Source organism: Eublepharis macularius, chromosome 5 (genome assembly GCF_028583425.1).
Source record: "Eublepharis macularius isolate TG4126 chromosome 5, MPM_Emac_v1.0, whole genome shotgun sequence".
In the NCBI taxonomy this organism is placed as follows: domain Eukaryota; kingdom Metazoa; phylum Chordata; class Lepidosauria; order Squamata; family Eublepharidae; genus Eublepharis; species Eublepharis macularius.
In genome coordinates, this window is record NC_072794.1 from 60,717,009 (window position 1) to 60,737,962 (window position 20,954).

Below are 20,954 nucleotides of genomic sequence, written 5' to 3' on the forward strand. Positions count from 1 at the left end.
TAAGTGTCCCCCTCAAACCTCTCATGATGAGAACTGAATGTGCTTCAGGAGATTGTTGCATAGAATGCTAAGAACAGTTGAGAGTCTATTAAGGTGTGTGGGGGGGCAGGCGGGGGCGGGGAGGAGAGTGGGAAATTGGCTTCTTGGAATCCCTGAGAAAAAGAATTCTAGTTGTTGAGATTTGCATGCATGGAAATTTCAAAATAATTTATCCTTCCCACCAATGCCTTGGGAAACCCAGCTTCTTGTTTAACAGCAACTTAGATACCAAACTTGATGACTGGATGCCTGTAAGAGAGTTATTTGGAGCCATCCACAGACAAGGTTTCTGCATATTGAGGGAGGGGAGAACTTGCCAAACATGCAGAATAAAGTAGGAATTTGTTAATTTTTTAAAAAAAGAGACCCCTCCCAGTGACCGAGAAATCAGAATTCATTATCCTTACAATGCTGAGAGCATTTAAAAGTCAGTTGAGGGTGGAATTGGCCTGCTCATGACTTTGTTTTAAGTGTACTAGTGAAGGAAATTTGGGTAGGTTATGAAGAATTTTTCAGTTCTCCTCCCCCCACTCCATGTACTGTGGACCCCCAGTACACAGAACTATGTATCACCCCTAAAGAGCATACAGCAATTTCTGAGAAAGCTTTTGAACGAAGATGACAACAGAACTGTACTGTACTCAATGAAAGGCATTCTAGTCTGTGGCAATAACTTCGGAAAAGTCAGACATCTGCTCCAGTTTCTTTTCTAAATAACAAAGGCTGTTTTGAGAATTTAGGATCAATTAGATGTGGCCATGTCACTTTAAAGCATTTTATGCATCTTTCTCTACCACATCTATGTTTTTAGTCATGGGAGTGACTTGTGAGACCTTATCTTTAAAAAAAAGCTAGAAAGTAGCCTAAACCAGATTCAGTTAAATGCACAAATTTATTGGCTATCTTAGTGGAAAGTTTAGGAACTAATTGAAGTACTGGAAGTTACTTCAATTAGTTACTTCAGTATTCTTGATTTGTTTTTATATGGCCTTTGTAATTGCCGTACATTTCTCTTTAAATATAGGTACCTATTTCTTTTTCATAACTGGGCTTCTCCGCAATCTTGAGCTGACATGGTATGACAGGAGCTTTCAGACGATTGGCTTAGAAGGCCACTTAAATTTTTGGAGTGCATGCAACAGGATTTGGACTCTGCTATTGCAAGGTTCCGGAGATAATGCCATCCTTGCCCAATGAAGGAGGTAGGCTGCTTTATTACAGGAGCTTGTATCTTTGATTTAGTAACAGCTTGCTTTAAATCCTGGCAGTGCCAGGCACTGAACAAGGCATGCTCATGTAGTCACTTCATGCAAATTGAGGCAGTCCCCCTATGCCTGCTTCAAAAAGGAGGTGGGTGGAGTGAGGAAAGGGCTGGTACTGGGCTTATTTGCTCGCTGATATATATACTAATATCACGGTTTTCTTGTATGTACCATGGAAGAATAACACATGCCCCTCTGCCCCATTGTTGGTGATGTGCCACCAGGGCCTCATCTGCATGGTGAACTTTACATCGGGCTTTCTGTGTATTCATTCCATGAGGACCGGATCCGCTTTATTCATTGGTTTTGGCTCCATGTGGCTTCAGTTCTTTAATTCTACATTTCGAGGGAGTTGAACCGAAGTGGTGTCTGTTTTTTATTTCTGCCCTAGAAAAATGCTCCGATTCTGCTGTGGACTTTGAGAACTCATCAGTTTCCTCAGTCCATGGGTTGAGCACTCCTTAGTTTCCTCAGTTGATTGCTGAGACTTTTTTTTGTCTTTTTAAATGGCACCAGCATTGCAACATTGTAATGTTGCTGTATATTTTTTTTAACTCAGAAAAAAACTTGATTGTTCAACCAATCAGGATGCAAGGGAATAAAGAGGCAGGTGAGAAGCAAGACCAAGGCTAGGCCTCACACGGAAGAAAGTATTCTGCACTTAAAAAAAGCCCCAGTTTGACTTAGCTGGAAAAAAAATCATGGAGGTATGTGTGCAGGGTCTTTTCCACACGAGGCTTTCTCATCGGTTCTGGCCCCATATTGCATCAGTTTCTCTCCAGACTTCTGCATGCTTGGTCAAAACACCTCAATTCAGTCTCCAAACTGCTTCCCAGACTTTTTTGCATTTCGCTCAGAGAAAGACTTCAACTGCTACAGAATTGATCTTTCCCCATCTTTTCTGTAGCTTTTCTTCCTGCACACGTTTTCTTTTAAAAGTTAAATGGCAATGTTGCAACATTGGTGCCATTAAAAAAGACACCCCCCCCCATAAGTTTCCTCAGCAATCAACTGAGGAAACTGATGGGTCCTCAAAGCCTGCATAGAATCGGGGGAATTTTTCCAGTGCAGAAATAAAAAACAGACACCACTTCAATTCAACTTCCTCAAAGTGTAGAATTAAAGAATCAAAGCAGTATGGGGCCAGAGCTGATGAATAAAGTGGATCCAATCATTAGGGGTTGAATATGCAGATAGCCCGATGTAAAGTTCACCATGCTGAAGAGGCTTAAAAATTACAGAAAAACCAGGGAAAGATTGTTTCTGTAGCCGTTGCAGCCTTTCTCCATGTGGAATGCCCAAAAGTTTGGGAATCGGTTTGGAGATGGAATCAGGGTATTTTGACCATGTGTGCAGAAGTCTGGAAGAAATTGATGTCATAAGGGGCCAGAACCGATGAAAAAGCCCCATGCTAAAAAGACCTAGGACTGAAATTGTGAGTTTGTTGTTAATAACATATTCTCATACAAAATCAAAGGTACTACCAGACTATAGGAAGACTGGAATAGTTTATTTTTATCTGGGTTACAGTGTTTCCTGTTATACTTGTAAATACATCATCATGGTGGTTTAGTTATAGGTGCTTAAATATTTCTGTGATTATTTTTATCTATATTGTAATCAGCCTTGAATACATGCATGGTAGAAAGGCAGCTAGCAAATGTTTTAAATAAATAAATATTTCTTTTACAGATAATCAAGGGACCTCTTCTCTGACTTTAAACTCGGAACTGTCTTTTGAAAGCACAATAAAGAGAAAAGTCAGAGAGAAGAAAAAACATGGAGTCATCACTGCAAATGTTGTTGGCACAAAATATGAGATCGGTAGCAAGCTGCATATTCTGCTTATCTTAATGCTATGTGATAAGAATAAAGAAGTGGATGCAGAAAGGAAAATTATTTAGCTGCAAAAGCCTGCAGGTCAAACCATTATAGAACAGGATATTCGTACTTACAAGAGGGAAGCACAAGGACTTGTGGATGGCTTCTCATTTCTTCCTTCTCCTCTATTTCCGTTCTCCCTTCTCTGAAAGCCCCTATAACCTCTCCCTATTCCTGCCTCCTTCTCACCCTCCTGTCAACCTGTCTTTATCTTCTCCACCCCCATTTTCAGTTTCCCTCCTTCTCTACCCCTGGCACCCTGTACCTGGGAAAACTATTGCTCAGTTGTGCAGTGTCGGTTGACATGCCAGGACCAGTTGCACAGTGGGAAACTTGTGAGGGGCATCTCATTTTCTTGTGTATCTCCTTCCCCACACTATTTACTCTTCTTCTTGGCAACCCCCATATCCTTATCCTTCTTTGCTCCCTTCTCTACTTCTCACACACCAAGCACCCTACTGTTAATCTGCCCCCCCCCATCTTCAACTACATTTATTATTTATTTACTTCATTTATGCCACACCTTTCTCCACAATGGGGCCGCAAAGCAGCTTACTTCACTTTAATCTGCCCCCCATCTTCAATTACATTTATTACTTATTTACTTCATTTATACCACACCTTTCTCCGCAATGGGGCCTCAAAGCAGCTTACTTCATTTTCCTCTCCTCCATTTCATCCTCAGAACAACCTTGTGAACATAAATGGACTGGGAGTGAAAACCCTGGAAAAGGCCTGGAAATGTTTCCCCCTCTGTCTCAAACCCTTCAAAGTGTCTGGTTCTCCCTCTACAATAGGCCCAATTGGTTGGTTTCCCCTTCTGGAAAACTAGCAGATTGGTTTGTGTTAGCCCTGCAAACTTAAGATTTCAAACTGGAAGCATTCACTGCTCAGGAAACCTGGGTTACAGGGCTAATACAAACCAGAAATAACAGTGAAGTGTGGTTTATTGTAAACCCAGAAATGGCTGAGTATTTTTCTGTGCCTGTGGGGAGGGAATGTATGATCTCCCAAACACCCAAGGAAATACTTCTCTTTTGCAGTTTAGATCTAAACAGATTGCTTTGGAAGCTTTTTGATGAAATGAGAATCTTAATTCCCATAACAAGTTGCATTTTGCTTCCATCTTAATGATGTGATAAATAAAACTATGCAACAGGCAGATTTAGATATGCACATTTAATTGATTTAAAGTATTAAGATGATAATATTTAATACTCTGCATGTGAATATTGCTATATGATAAAGCGTTAACACATTTTCTTTAGAGAATCCTGAGCTGTACAGTTTTTGTGATATTTACGCACACACGTATATTTCTAGTTCGAGTAGTAATAGAAGAGATGGGATATATGAAGGCTCGTGATGATGATGAGTCTGCAAACCTCATCTGGTGCGATTCTGCTGTGCAGCAGGAAAAGATTGCAGAACTCCGAAATTACCAGGTAAGGAAACAAAGTGTAGCTTTTGGCAAGATGTGGACTCTCAGTCTATCCTGATTCTTCAGAGGGATAAATTTGGTGAGGAATCTCTAGTACCTTTTGTAGTTTCTTTGTCTGCATTGCCTGAGAAATCTATTTTGTTCTTGGGTCTCCTGGTCATCATTGATGAATAATTTGGATCATATTTCTGGAAGCAAGGTCTCGGTCTGACCTTAGTATAGGGCCTGGTAGCTTTACGATTCTACCAGCTCAGGAAGCACCTCTAGTATGATACTCCTTTATTTGGGTCTGATCTGTGCTGTGATAACACTGTAGTAAGGATTGTATAGGTTAATATGTAAAAAGTCTTGTCTTCAGGGTTTGGGAGCTGGGAACTGTCTAACCATGTTTCAGTAAATTTCATGTAGCCTAAGGCTACCAAGTGAAGTGACTGTGATTTAAAGTTTTGCTGCACAAAACAAAAGCCATCGATTCTCCCTTTCTTCCTGGTCCCTGTCCCCAGAAACGTCTGTTACCATTCAGATTTTTTTTGGAAAAAAAGAAATCAAAATCTTGAATGATGTCCTTTCCGGAAAGTTTTCAGACATTACTTTCGTACAAAGCATTTGCTTATTCTTGAACTTAATTGGTGCCCTTGAGCAAGTCTTCCTCATAGTCTCAGGTCGTCTCAGCGAAAAGAGAATATGGCTCACTTTCCTTGTAAGATTGTTTTAAAACGGAAAGCCTACTGATTATTGTAAAAGAATGAGGCATAAAACAGATCCATGGGTATGGGAGATCATTTTAGGATAATTTAATTTATTTTGAACTCAAGATTTCAGAACTATACCAGTGGTTTCTATGGTGGCTTAAGTTACATTAAAACAATATAGAACATTGATCATCACATGCTTTTGTACTTTAAACTAGTATATATTTGCATTTTTATAATATTTGTCTAGATTCTGTGACAAATAATTGACCTGCCTCCTTATGTTTGTGTTCCTTGTTTTTTTTCTAGAGAATCAACCATTTTCCAGGAATGGGAGAGATCTGTAGGAAGGATTTCTTAGCAAGAAACATGACCAAGTAATTAATTTCTTCTGACAACATCCCATCTTCATATTTTATATTATCCTTTCAGCTCCATGCAGCTTCTGCCCGCCAAGTCTCTGACTCCGCCTGTTGTCAGCTCTCTACCTCTTCAGTTTACCTTTTTGCTACCTGGATTCTCTATTTTATTCCTATTTTGTTCCTGTATTTCTTAGCAATATGTATTAAGATTCCCTAGTCGTTAGGCCCTGTGTGATGTTTTTATTTGTTCATTTTGTTCCCCTTTCTTCAACTTTTATTTTTCCTGCTGTTCTTTTGCTCAGATCCATGCCTCTTCTACCTATGTTTCCTTCAAGTTGTCAGTTCGCACCTTGCTGTCTATCCTACCCTTCTACTTGAGCAATCCTGCTCATGGAATCTTGACCCTTTCTCTTCATGGCATTCTGTGTTCACTTCCAAGCCTTTAACCTCCCTGCCTGCCCACAGTCCAGCCTCTAATAGTCTCCTTGCTTTCTTGGCCATAGCACCCAGCTTCTCCTGTACTCAAGTCTCTTGAGAGATTTTTATCAGTCAGACTGAAGTTGCTTTGGGTTACAAACATAGTAAATTGTCATGGAAAATTGATTGATAATTAGAATGTTCATGAATATTTTATGACATCGCTTTGTTGAGCCAATAGCTAGTAGTGGCCTGCAAGCCTCTGCAAGCTGAAGGACGACTTTTTAACATTTATTTACTTTATTTATACCCCACCTTTTTACCCAGTGGGGTTCTGAAGTGGCTCACATTGATCTTCTCTACTCCATTTTATCCTCACAACAACCTTGTGAGCTAGGTGAGGCTGAAATTGTGTGACTGACCCAAAGTCACCCAGACAGCTTCCGTGGCAGAGTAGAGATTCGAATGGGCTTCCCAGATCCTCAGCTGAAATTAGCGACCATACCATGCTTTGCATCTTTCTGATTTATCCCTTTCTAATATGAGTATACACGAAATTAATTCTTCCTGAGTTTTAACTGTGTTCAGTTTCTTGTTTCATTTTCTACACCTCTAAAGAATAAAGTGCCTTTATTGCATGTTCTTGCTTCAAACAATGGTTGTTTGTTTCATCAGTGACCTAGATCACCAAATGGGTGATTTCTTCACTTGTTTTCATTTCATTGTTGAACAGCTCTTTGAGGCCTAGTTTACACATACAGATGAATGTGGTGACCGAATGGACAGTACCACTTCATACTGCAGGTGATGCAATATTCCTTTATGATAAAACAAAAACATAAAAAAACTAGCACAGCAAGCAAAAGCAGAGATGATAGGACATTTCCTCCTGTTGTGGTAGGTTTTTTATTTGCATGGAGTTTTTTATACAAAGAAACATTCCAAGTGTCCCCAGCTGAAGTCTGAAGTGGTACAATCGATTCCCATCTCATTCTCTTGTAGGTGTGGATGAGGTCTAACTTTAGAAACTGTTATGGGAAATGTATCTCTTGCATCCTGTTGAGATTGAAAGGTACAGGAAAAAACTGCTGTTGGTGACAGCTGAACTATGGAATTGGGAGTCTGACCCTCCAAGTTGGCTTTGCTTCCTATGTTGGAAGCTGAGAGGGGAGGGGCCATGGTTCAGTGGTTGTGTACCAGCTCTGTATGCTGAAGGTCCCAAGTTTGCTTATTTGTTTATTTATTTATTTACTTAATCTATACAATTCTCCTCTCCTCTGTTTTATCCTTACAACAACCCTGTGAGGTAGGTTAAGCTGAGTGTGTGTGACTGGCCCAAGGTCACCCAAGAAACTTGCATGGCAGAGTGGGAATTTGAACTTGGTATCTTCCAGATCTAACACTCTGTTACACCCATACCACACTGGTCCAAGTTCGATTCCAGACATCTCCAGGTAGCATCACATCTGGAAAACGCCTGTTGCTCACTTGTTTACTTAACACTTACTGTTCCAAGCTTTAAGTGTTAGATGATAGTTTTGGTGGAGAGTGCCATCAAGTCATAGCTGACTTAGGGCAACCCCTGATAGGGTTTTCATGGCAAGAGACTTACAGAGGTGGCTTGCCATTGCCTACCTCTGCAACCCTTGTCTTCATTGGAGGTCTCCCATCCAATTACTACCCAATGCTGACCCTGCTTAGCTTCCAAGATCTGACAAAACTGGGTTTGCCTAGGCTATCCTGGTCAAGGTCAGATGATAATAGAAATATATTTTGTGAATTTATAGCCATTTTCACACTTCTTACTGGAACGACAGTGTCTTCCTGGCGCGATTTTCCGTCATTACTCCAGTTCTCATGCGAAATCGTGCCAGGAAGATGCTGCTGTCCTGGGAGCTTTGCGTGATGTTCCGTGGCCAGTAAGAAGTGTGAAAACAGCCTTTCTCTGGCATATCCTTTTATTTTTTTTTGCTACTATTGAGTTTCTCTCCCTCGTTAGTCCAATTCAGATATTACGAACAAGTCTGTTTGTCACAGTGTTCCAAAATAAGTAGGAATCCTGTAGTACTTTAGAGATTAACAGATTTGTATTCTAGCATAAACTTTTGTGAACTAGAGCCTCCTTTATTAGATGCAGACAAAATAGGCTATAGCCTGAGAGAATTTACACTGGAATAAAATCTTATTAGTTTTGAAGGTGTCACAGGATTCCTGTGTAAATGTTGCAGGGGTTGTGATTGGTTTGGTAGGTCAAATGTCAGGCTTGGTTGTTCTCTCACTGTTCCTCTTCACAGGATTAAAGACTGATGTAAAGTTATAACACCAAATGGCAGGTAGCATCATTAACTGAGGCTTGTTTCTTTCTCAGTAACTGGGATTACCTCTCCCCATATGAACCCCAGAGGACTCTTCGCTCTAGTGAGAAACATCTGCTAAAGGTCCCTGGCCCCAGGGAGGCCTGCCTGGCATCGACCAGGGCCAGGGCCTTTTCGGTCCTGGCCCCAGCCTGGTGGAATGCTCTGTCTAATGAGACCAGGATTTGTTATCCTTCCGCCGGGCTTGCAAGATGGAGCTCTTCTGCCAGGCATATGGGCAGTACTAGGCGGAGCCCCCTTGACCAGCTGATGGTGGACTAGGCCCTCCCCACTACCAATACCCCATTTAGTAATCTCCTTTACTGCTAAGATGCTCTGGAGATGATTAAGGCTGGGTCGGTTGGATTTTTGTGCTGCTATGTTCATGTATTTTAAATTGTATAATTCTGGATGTTTTTATGGTTGTTAACTTACATTAATGGTTTTATGTATTTTAATTTGTATGTGTTTGTAATCTGCTGCTGGTGTGGGGAGGGTGGAATATAAATCATAAATAAATAAAAATAAATTCTTAACCAAATAAAACCATGGCTAGGAATCTCAGTTATTATGAAAGAAACAAGGTGAAGGTACCTGCTCCTGGATTTCATGGCTAGCTGGAGACTGGAGTTATAACAAAGGTTTCAGTTTTGGTGTGGAGAGGAAGGAAAAAGGAAGCGTATGAGACTTGTAACCAAGATCACAGGATTAAAAACAATGCAATAAAATCCTGTATAATATATTTTATTTATTTGTTTTACTTCACTTATCCCCCACTTATCTTTGCGATGGGGACGTAAAATGGCTTATATCATCTCCTCCATTTTATTTTCACAACAGCCCTGTGAGGTAGGTAAGGCTTAAGTGTGTGAGACTGACTCAGGGTCACTCAGCAAGCTTCCATGTCCGAGTGGGGATTTGATCCTGGGTCTCTCAGGTCCTAATACAGTACTTTGACCCCAGCACCATGCTGGTGTATTGCATGCAGCATCACATACAATAAGCAACACACTAAAGCTAGATTACACAACTCAGAACAGTGAAATAAAGATAGTATTATATACACAAACAAAATTACAGCACTCTTCTGTTTACAAAACTGCCCTCTTAACAGTTGTCTGTAAGAGACAGCATCTCTGAAATGTGAAACAAATGTATATATAATCTCTTAGCATATTTTGAAGCATGCCACACCGAGTCTTTGACCTTGTTGAAGTAAATATGTTCATCACTTAGGCATATGAGCCAGAGAATATCTCAAGTTGATCATGTTATGAGTTTGTGCGTGTGGACTGTGGATATTTGTAATAGCTTAACTCCAGTATACTAAGTGCAGTATCGATATGTTTGGGATATAGTAATCTTGAACACAGCAATAAACTACAATGACTATTGTACTTTTTGAAGTTTTTGTTAAACAGCTAGTGGGTTTTGTAACAGGCTATCTATTGTACCAGGATCATGATGTTCTTGGCACCAATCCTGCCTTCACAGACACATCTTCTGTTACTAACACAAACATTTAGAAGCATATCCCCCTTCCCTACAGGAGGAGTTTTACATATCAGTCAGTGAATGGAATGAATGATAAACACGTGTAGGTTTTGTCCCCACCCATCATGCAAAGATTAAAAAACCCAGTGGAGATGGTAAACAATGTAATAGTACATGTGAAAATTCTTTTCCTGGATATTCTAATGCAAAGGAAGTATTTAAAATAAATGCTTTGTATTGAAGGTTTGGAGTGTCCGTACACGCAGATATTAAGGCAAAATATCCAGATGTACATCTTGCCTTCTTGTAGTTATGTTACCATTAATTATGTGAGATGTGTGCTCTGCTTATGTCAGTTAATTGTTAGTGATAATAGGTATCGTAAGTGTTCCTTCTAATGACTTTGGTGCACACCTTGTTAAAGGTAATGGCATTGACTCCTATGGAACACTGAGAGGATCAGTCTGGTAGTGTTCGACATTGAAGTGGAGAAAGATTAAACTCGAATGAAAAACGTTATATTGATGCTGCTTTTGTTTTTCAGAATGATCAAATCTCAGCCTCAGGAATATAGTTTTATTCCTCGGACTTGGATCTTCCCAGCAGAATATACGCAATTTCAAAACTATGTAAAAGAACTTAAGAGAAAGCGCAGGCAGAAAACCTTCATAGTCAAACCAGCAAATGGTGCCATGGGGCATGGGTATGTGCAATATAAAACAAGATTCCTTATGTGTTCATTAATCTTGTGTTTATTTTTATGTGTTTATTTTCTTTTTACAGCTGCTGCTGGGAATATAGTATTTTTCTGTTGAAAGGCAACCAACAAAGTAACATATGCTGTTTGTATAATGGTAAAGTGCTTAGAAAAAATAGTGGCCTGGCTTTGCTTATCTCCAGCTGCTAATGACACTATATCTGAGATATGTTCATTTGTTAACGTTTTATCGTTTATTTATTTATTTATACTCCACTTTTCTCCTGAGTGGTGATCCAAAGTGGGGATCACAACCTTCTCCTCTTCTTTATTTTATCCTCTCAACAACAGCCCTTTGAGGTAGGTTAGGCTGATAGTGTGTGGTTGGCCTAGCAAGCTTCCATGGCTGCATGGGGATTTGAAGCTTGGCTGTCCCAGATCCTAGTTAAATGTTTTTAATCATTATATCATATTGGCTGTAACTTATTAGAGTATATAGCATAGTTAATATAATTTGCAAAGATTTATCAACTATTGATGTTTTTTTTGGTAAGTTGAAGTCATTGTCTTCATTAAAGAAACTTTAACAGTTCGCATGGCCAGTTTTATTTTAGGTAAATATTTATATATACTTCAAACACAATTTAATGGCTTTTGCAACATAGCAGCTGGATAGGTTAGAGAAAACTGAGAGCTAAAAAGGGTCCTTAAGGGTCTGCTTCAGTGAAAGTGCAGTTTGACACAGGTTTTATGATAGGGCCTTTTGTTTTAAATGTGCTAGAATTAATTTTACATTCTGTTAGTGGGAATTTAAGTATCAAAACCATGAGAATTTACCAACATAGAGTTAACATGTTACATCATGCAGTCCGGTAGATAACCCCCTAATGGTTTCCCAGAACTGTTTCAGCTCTGAAAAATAGCCGAGATGGGGAGGCTGGAGTCCCTGCTCCCCGTGTCATAATCCCCATCCAAATCAGGCTGCTGTGCTGCTTCTAAATGGAGTTGCCATCAGGAACTTGCAGATGTAGTGTAGTTACAACAAGTCCCTATAGCAAACTTGCATAGAAGGTAACATGCAGTTTGGCTTTCAAGCAAATTGCAGATGTAAATATCTGTATTGACAAGGTCATGAGCCTGGTGAAATGGCTGGTCAGAGCTGCAAATATATCTCCGAAAGGGTAGCTTAACTTTCAGTTTTAATTTACCTTTTGTGGTGATGTGTCTTTTTCCCCCCACCCCTTTGAACCAGGATCTCTCTTACAAGAAATGGAGAAAAGCTGCATTCTCAAGAACACTTGATAGTTCAGGAATACCTTGAGAAGCCCTTTCTTATTGAAGGTTACAAGTTCGATTTAAGAGTGTACATTCTGGTAACTTCCTGTGATCCATTAAAAATATTTTTATATCATGATGGACTAGTGAGAATGGGTACAGAGAAGTATCATACCCCCAGTGACTCAAATCTGGTAAGTGAACGTTAGGTTCAAAGAAAATGCTTCATAACATAGCATTAAACTTCTTGGTAACTAGTAAGTCTCTTGGTCGGAGAGTAAAGGGATCCTCTCTGTCTCAAGGTATATTGCTTTGGCTTGGCTGCCATCTGCTTTTATATTTGATTCTTTTTGAACTGAGGTAAAGGGCATGGAACTTTGGGTAAAAATAATTGTAATCAGTTCTCATTCCAGCTTTATACAGCTCTAGTTGTATTCTAGTTCTCCCTTGGCCCTGTATTGGAACCTGTCATGCGTGTCAACAACTATAACCATATCTTGATGTGATTCAGATTAATAATCAAAAAGACGTTCTTAAAGATCACCTGCATAGAGGGAGTAAAGCCCCTAAGTGTCATGTCAGATGTGCAGACTCATCTCCATCAGCTGCTTCCCAGCATCCCGTCAAAACACAGCACAGCATATAGATCTGTTTCTGTTTTGTTGGCCTGACATGGGAAACTGTGGTGCATGGATAAATGAATGAAAAAAAAAATAGTTTCAACCACAAATTTAAAGTTAAATTGATTTTATGAGGCAAAATCATACTTGTGGGATAGAACTTCTCCATATCAGATGATTAATCCCCGAAATGTTATTCTTGCCTTAGGGCGTATTCTCATATTATAGTTCTCATGGCTTTTGTGTAGACTTTTGATCAGGCATGTGCTAGAAGGTCCCTTTCGGGAACTTAATTCTCAGATACTACAGAGACCCAGTTTGTATCAGAACCATGGCACAAGAGGATTAAGCATTTCCCTCTGCACTATTTTCCCGACCTGATATGGCCCCAAGATCCATTGCAGGTCAGGAAAATCATATATTTAGCCATTGGTATACATTTCTCCTACTGGCAAATAGCAGCTCCCTGAGGCTGTTTCAGGTTAGGGAAATGGTGCATGTTTGCTGGAATTTCTCATGGGGGGTCTTGTGAAATTGGTAGCAAATTCGTTCTGAGCTGTTCATTCTCTGTTTGTTATGGTCTCTATTTATAACTGCTCTCCCCTTAAAGATCATAAAACAAGCTAGAATAGTAGATAGGAGGCGAATACTCCTAACTGTTTGGGGCAGAGATTAGAATGACTGGAACGAGAGTCTGCATACTTTGTGATTACCAGATGTTGGCATTAGAGAGCAAGGAATAGCTAACAGTCTGTATCTTTCTCTGCTTAGAGACAATGAGTGATGAGCTAGGTGGATCTTTAAAAACTACCATGACAGTTTTTAAATTACAAAAAAGTATGCTTTCTTAATTACAACGGTTATGATTTAGGTACATGTAATTATAACATAAAGATCATTCACCTGCAAAACAAGCATATGGTATAACCCATTTTGTAAGCAAAGGATTTAGGCAGATAAGTACTGACTTTTCCCGTGCATTATGGAGATGAGTTTTTCATTTCTGTTCAAAATTAGCAGCAACTATCTGTTGTTTGAATATAACAGACTTTTCTTTTGGAAAAGAGAAGAAAAAGACACTGTATAGGTATAAAAACGTATGCAATCATAGAATTGAACCAGTGTGTTTAGTTAGCAGTCCCAATCAAATCCCTGAATTAATTTTTTCCCCAAAGGCTGTTGTGATTTAGAGTGGAATCAATTATTTTCTAAATCTTTTCTGCAATCAGTGCTTATATAAACAGACAGCAAAGCATATATATTCTCATCCACTTTCTTTACTTTAAACAGATGTGTGGGCTCTATTCAAGTGTGTTTGACTTCCGATATGTTAAATCTTTTTCTGGAGTAGGGAAAGAATGTTGCTCATATAATTTTTCTCTCATTAAATAACACCAAACCTTTAAAATGATTTCTGTGCTACCTATAAGTTTCTTGCTGAAGATATTCTTGATAATGGAATGCTAAATAAATCACTGTTTAGTAGCCATTAAGTATAAATTATGATATGTGGAGGTCTAGTCCATTTTCTTGGTGCTGCTCAACTGTACCCCCACCTCCTATTTTAGAATGTCATTAATAAACTTCTCTATTTCCTATTTATCAGGGCTCTTTTCTGTCTCTTGCATTTAGAGCCAGCTGTATATGCACCTGACCAATTACTCTGTAAATAAACATAATGAACGTTTTGATCGGGATGAAACGGAAGACAAAGGCAGTAAGCGCTCTATAAAGTGGTTTACTGAGTTTCTACAAACAAATCAACTTGACGTTTCCAAATTCTGGAATGATATTTCAGTAAGAGACAACTAATATGCAATAGCTGTGTTTGTTTGTTAGCAGATTAACAGTACCCATCTTCTCTCAGCTTGATCTGGAGTCTGATCTGGTTTTGATGCATAGGTCTGAGTTCTCAAATTTGCCAGATTTTATACAGGGCAAACTTCATGTTTCTTTATATTTTCATTTATTTATATACTACATTTATACCGTGACTTTCTTTCCAGTTGAGACCCAAAGCAGCTAACATCATTCTCCTGTCTTCCACTTTATCCTTGCAGCAACCCTGTAAGGAAGGCTAGGATGAGAGTGTGTGACTGGCCCAAGGTCAGCCAACAAGCTTTCATGGCAGAGTGCGGATCTGAACCTGATTCTCCCAGATCCTAGTCTGACACTAACCACTACACCATACTGTTGTTTTATCATGAACGCAGGAAGTTGTGTCATCGTTTGGGGGAAATAATTATTTTATGTCTTGAAGATGGAAAATGGAGCGACAATCAAATAGTTCTAGGTGACTCATAAATACAATGAGCAGAATAATGTGTTGGCAGTCCCAATTAAATCCCTAAATTAATTTTTCCCCATAGGCTGTTGTGATTTACAGTGGAATCAATTGTTGGTTAGATTTTCTAAATTCAGTAGGTTCAGTCTAGTTTCTGTATTTGAATGTTAACTATCTGTGATCTCAAAAATAAAAATGGTCTCTCACTGCTATCCTTGCCCTTCTGCACAATCCCCCCCAGGAATTAGTGGTGAAGACACTCATAGTAGCAGAGCCACATGTCCTTCATGCTTACCGAATGTGTAGACCGGGACAGTCTCCAGGAAGTGACAGTGTTTGCTTTGAAGTTCTGGGTTTTGATATTCTGTTGGATAGAAAACTCAAGCCGTGGCTCTTAGAGGTAAGTTGTTTTAAAAATGAATTTGAAAAACATGAAAGGATCATTAAGTGAAACTAATGTTCAGTCTAATACAGTGAAGGGGAAAATCCAGTTTTGTTCAGAGCTTGGATCTGAACAATGTTTGGATCTGAGCTGGTTTGTATGTTACTCAGAATTTGAAAGAAAGAGGCAGTGTACTTCTGAATGCCTGTTTGTGCCTTAGCAACTGTGGGGAGTACTATTGCCCTCTTGCCTTTTGGGGGGAGGGGGATAATAAGTCTGTGTTTGCATTCCCTCAGCAGCATTTTGCAACACGTATCTGCCAAGGTGACACACAGTTCCAACCTGATAGATGGGGGTGGGGTTTGCCGTGAGTTCTTCTAGTGAGTTGATTTAAATCAGGAATCTCATGTTCACCTTTTTATAACAGCTAAACACCTTTTTATAACACCTTTTTATAACAGCTAAACTTAGATGACTACAGTAGATAATACAAAATATGAAAGGACTGTACCCAACTGCCATTGGTAGCCATTGTTTCATCCCCCCCTGAGTGGTGCTGTTTCCTACGATGCTTGATGGTCTTTGATGGATCTCAAAGCAAAAGGGATTTCGAACGTAGTCATTCTTGGAGGCTTTGCCACAGTTCCCAGCAATGTCAATTTTATTTATTTTATTTGTGGTCTCTTCTTTCTCAGAGGAGTCCGGAGTAGTTTACCTTGGGAGTCGGGATGGATTAAGAGGTAGTAGCTTACCCAAGGTCATCTTGTGAACTGCTCTGTGTATGAGGGACTTAAACTCATCTCCAAGTCTTGCACCGTCAAAACTTGGGGTCATTACTGAGGGGATGCTCTCAGATTAGCTTGGAGCTCAGGGTCATTTCTAAACTGGCTTGTAATTAGGGACTGTTGTGCTCTGTGTGTATGCAATCCTGTGCTTGGTTGTAGGAAAATGGCAAATGGCTAGAAGTTGTCTGTCTCTTACAAGGTATGAAGAAATGCTCTGTGGTGCAGAGTTATAGTCAGCTGCCATTTTAGCATTGAATAACTTTAAAACAAAGCAGAAACGTCACTGGCCTCCTGAATGACACTTGTGTGACTGTTCTTTTTCCTGAAACCACAAGAACAGTCAAATTTCTAATAGCCATGTATCTAATTTTAAAGCAGCCCACCTTGCACCATCTAGTGGAAGAAAGTAGAAAGTTCCTATTTCAAACTAGGAAATCAGTTCTTCTTTCCAAACTTGTTTCTCCTGTTTAGTTTTCAAGCTGGCCAGGATGGTCCAGGCTATCCTGATCTTGTCAGCTCTTAGAAGCTAAGCAGGATCAGTCCTGGTTAGTACTTGGATGGGAGACTGTCAAGGAAGTCCAGGGTTCCTGTGCAGAAGCAAGCAATGGCAAACCCCCTTTGTTCATCTATTGCCTTGAAAGCCCTCTGGAGTTACCATACGACACCTGTGACTTGATTGCCCTTTAAACACACATGTAGTTTTCAGATGAAAATGTCATCACTTTATGCTGAGTACATTAATAGGTAAATTCATGTATTGAAATGTACAGTTTTTGTGAGTATCTATTGAATAGATCTGAACACATCTGTATGGCCCTCAGGATCAAGTTAGATGTGCAGGTTTTTAAAGAGTTGAGTCTGGAATTGGACCCAACTTGAGTTCCCTGCAGCCACATATCAGCTTTGTGGAATAGCTATTTAAAAAATAAAGGAGAGCCCAAACGGCCTCTGCGGGGGAAGGAAGGGCTCCCCCTCCCCCCTCAAGCTGTTTCCTTGTGTCGAAATAGGGGAGGGAGGCTTTACCCCTGTTTTTCTGCTCCATGTGGAGTATTCTGTGCACATAGAGCAGTAGAAATGGAGGGGGGGGAACTCTACTTGAGTTACTGTGACACAGGGAAATGGCTTGAGGGGGGAGGGAGGACCTATATCCTGACTTATCCAGGAAGCGAAAGAAGGATTACTCTTAAAACATGCATACATCAAAGTTCCTTTGTGGTGCTAGTGGGGTTGCCTCTGATATTTACCATAATAGTTTGATGTGCAAAAACCTAGAATTGTAGCTGAGGCTCTTCTTTTTAGGACCTAGGAATAGTAAATTACTCTTTTAAATCAGTGGTGATGACAGAATGTGATGACCTTTTGATCATCTAAATCACAACAGAGTTTCTGGTTCAATTTAAGAATAGTGGTATGAAAACTCTTTTAATTTGCACCAGCACTTCCCAGATCTGACACAAGACAAATAATTACTCAGATACAAATTACATGGAGTCAACTAGTTTGTTTATTTAATGTTTATCTTTACCTTCTGATCTCTGTCATCGTTTGTAATATAAGCTGAGTATTTGAGGGTGGGCTGCACTAGGAATCCTCCTTGGGTGCTCTCCTGGCAAATATACACTGGCTCCAAACTTGGCTGGCAGTTTTGCCTGCCTTGTTTATCATAGTCTGCACAACCCTGCTGTGCTGAGAGGTGCCCAGCTTCATCGGCCTCCCCTAATGGGCCTCATGCCACCTACCAGGTTCGAGAGATGTCGCTCAGCACCTGGGGCGCTCCTTCACAGTGCACCCAGCTGCCCAGAATGTAATGGTGTGTTCCAAACACACATCCCATCACTGAGATACCTTAGGGTGTTTGCCAATTAACCCTACCTATCCTGAGCAACCGGCCCTATTTCTGCCAAACTAGTTGTGACCTAACCAGTGTTGTAAACCAGGCCTATTTAAATAACTCGTATCACTAAAGATATCAAAGAGGAAGTGGAAAAAGGACCTCACCTCTGCCAATTTGGTGGAAATCCCCAAAATCCTACTTGGCCCCAGTAGGTGACCAGCCAGTCCCATGACGCCCTTTGGGAGGGAAGGTAGGAGGATCTCAACAGCGAATGCCTGTAAGGGGAAGGGTGCAGCAAGAAAAGTGTCTTGCCATCCAGCCTTGATCAGCTGAGCCTTGTTAGACCTACTAGTCAGGCCTTGTGCCATATTTGAGTTTATGTGGGCTGAGGCAAACTGGCCTATGGCTTAAAGTCATGAACCTCACTTTTGTATAAAATGAAGACAGCTAACTACCTAAGATTGCCAGATTAATCTTTGTGCTGTCATGAGAAATGCATTTCGATGACAAGGGTGGTGGTGGGGTTAGTCTTCTTCCTGTCTCATTTGCAAGAGCAGTCAGTGTCGAAGTGGTTCCCCTTCTCTTCAGCTGCCTCTCATGTTGATTTCCCTCTGTGGAGTTTTCATGGCCCATCTTGTGTGTGTGTGTGTGTGTGTGTGTGTGTGTGTGTAAGGGGGGGGGTCATTGCAAGCATGCCCCATTTTTCCTCTTCTTTCTTGCATACACTGGTGGACTATACTACCCCTGAAGATGTTCAATAGGGAAGCATGAATATTGTTCATGCTTGAAAGCATATGAGAGCAAATAAAATGGCAGCTCTGATGTCACATCTCCTCAATGCCGTGGCACTATTAGCAGTCAGATCCCTCCCTCATACTGAAAGGGCAGTTTATAGATATGAAATATCATAAACCCCTTGTCAGAAATCACAGGAACTGCCTGGTTCCAGGCAGAGTGGATGCCAGCCAGCCTGGAGACTGGAAAGTTATCGTCATGAGTCATAGGGGATGACTGACTCAATGCCCTCCACATCCAGGAGAGAAGCAGAGATAACAAGGCTTACTGAGGAGACTCGCAGCTTAATCTCATGCTATTAATAAAGAAACCTTTCCATTAGAACATCTGCCTGTTCATTTGAGAGTTCTCTAAGGGAACAATTCTGGTATACATTGATGGAGATCCCCATTACCCCCTCTTGCTGTGTCTTCTCATATGCTAATTCTTCCCAACTCACAAGGAGACCCCCATTTGGGTAACAGCAGTGATCCAACTTCTTTTCCTTCCCACGATTAATTATCCTGCCTGTCTCCCAACTCAAGGCAGAGTCAATATGGTTTCCAGTTGATCTTCCATCTAGGTACCATCCATACCCATACCTGCTTAGCTTCAGCATGGTTCCTGTATCATGTGCAGTCAGACTACTATCACCAATTTTTGAAAAGTGAAGGGGATCCAATCATGGATCCCTTGTTGCTTTTCTGGTTTGAACTAGGGCTTAGGGAGTTGGGATAACATGGACCTAGAGATCCTAAGAATACATTATTCTGTTTAAGCAACATCAGAAGCTATTGACCTCGGTTTATGTTTGTTAATTAATTTGTTAATTAAATTTAAGTGCCTCACCATTTCATGACCACGAATAATGATTATTCTCACTGGTATTTGAACCTTCCTATGAATCTGAATCATACTCGGCCGTTCAGTTGCAGCATGAACTCTGTGGAAGTGGCTGAATACTCAGTTTGGGCTGAATGCAAAATTTTATTTATGGATCCTTATTAGACTTTGTAGCTATTAAATGAGGGCACTAAAAGTGTAAATGGTGGTTTTCATAGAGTGCATGGATAGCACATGAATCTTCCTTTTCGTTCTTTTGTAATATAAAGTTAATGTTTAAGACAGTTTATAGAGGAAGAAAAGGCTCCTTAAACCAAAAATGTTCAGTTACAATGACTCCTTCCTGGCAGTAAGAAAAACAATTGCTTTATGTACATAAAAAGTACACTAGCATAATATTTTTTATGAATGTTTCTGTTTGGTTCATTCTTTTTTAAGTTCAGTGTGCGATCACGTTTTGGATTTTTGTAACATGCATTTAAGTAGGAAAATCCACTCTCACTGGATTACCATGCAAGTTATTCAGCTGACATACTTTGTTACTGCTCTATTATTAAAAAAAATTGCCATGCTAATGTATTTTATAATTCCACTATTTTGGAGCATTTTACGTATCATCAATAGGCAATGAACAAATAGTGAGAATTAGCGATGCAGAATGTATGTTCATATGGGAATACATTTGCCACTTTTGTTTCTGAAATCTGGTCCAAATGTGTGTGCCTGTGTAACAGATTGTTTCCCAGCCTATTTTTTTTTTGTGTGGACTAAACATTCCTGAAGCTGTGATGTCTTCTTAATTTCTTCAGATTAATCGAGCCCCAAGTTTTGGCACTGATCAAAAAATCGACTGTGATGTGAAAAAAGGTGTTCTGCTGAATGCATTAAAGCTGCTCAATATAAGGTAAATTTATATAACTGATTTTGTTTGTTTCTTTTGTTATGAATAGAGGAAAAAACTTTTTTAACATTCCGAAGTATTGGAAACTGCTTTGTGGGAAACATTTGTGTTAAGCTCTTTCGACTGTTTAACAGCTCTGCAGCATAAATATTTGAGTGGAACATAATGCCATTACTTTATCAGAGAATACAGTAGAGAGCAGGTTAAGGCCTGATTTGGTTATATCGTTGGAGGCCCAAGGCAGCCCAAGGCCAGCCTTACTATAAAACAGCAGATTCCAGAAGGCTGTTGTCCATCTTTCTTCTAATCTCTGATTCTTAGAGTGGAACTACACATTACATTTCATTACTCCACCCTGCCCCCGCCTTCCCCTGTCAAGGATACTCAGGAAAGATGTGGTTTTCCCCAGTATTCCAGATAGTGCTCCCCAGGACCATTGCAGGTCAGGAAGATGGGATGGGAGGAAGGCTGAAACCTCTTTTCCATGCGTGCTACAGTCCTGATCCACAGTGGGTACCACACATGTGGCATCTGAGCAGAACCCACAACTCACTTCTGACTTCAGATAGGATGGGCCCAATCTGGGTACTCTGCAGTATGAGAATTCTTAATGTGAT

General features: G+C 40.1%; 1 protein-coding gene across 1 annotated transcript in view; it reads left to right on the plus strand.

Moving 5' to 3' along the window:
* Nucleotides 1–1,151: 1,151 nt before the first annotated feature.
* The window catches only part of TTLL7 (tubulin tyrosine ligase like 7), a 69,223-nt gene continuing 49,420 nt past the window's right edge, over nucleotides 1,152–20,954 (plus strand). Inside the window, exons 1-9 of the mRNA XM_054980523.1 lie at nucleotides 1,152–1,241; nucleotides 2,994–3,125; nucleotides 4,506–4,627; nucleotides 5,625–5,692; nucleotides 10,487–10,645; nucleotides 11,892–12,108; nucleotides 14,167–14,331; nucleotides 15,060–15,218; nucleotides 20,246–20,340. Of these exons, the coding sequence (XP_054836498.1) occupies nucleotides 1,217–1,241; nucleotides 2,994–3,125; nucleotides 4,506–4,627; nucleotides 5,625–5,692; nucleotides 10,487–10,645; nucleotides 11,892–12,108; nucleotides 14,167–14,331; nucleotides 15,060–15,218; nucleotides 20,246–20,340 (1,142 nt within the window). The 5' untranslated portion in view covers nucleotides 1,152–1,216. The remainder of the gene's footprint in view (nucleotides 1,242–2,993; nucleotides 3,126–4,505; nucleotides 4,628–5,624; nucleotides 5,693–10,486; nucleotides 10,646–11,891; nucleotides 12,109–14,166; nucleotides 14,332–15,059; nucleotides 15,219–20,245; nucleotides 20,341–20,954) is intronic.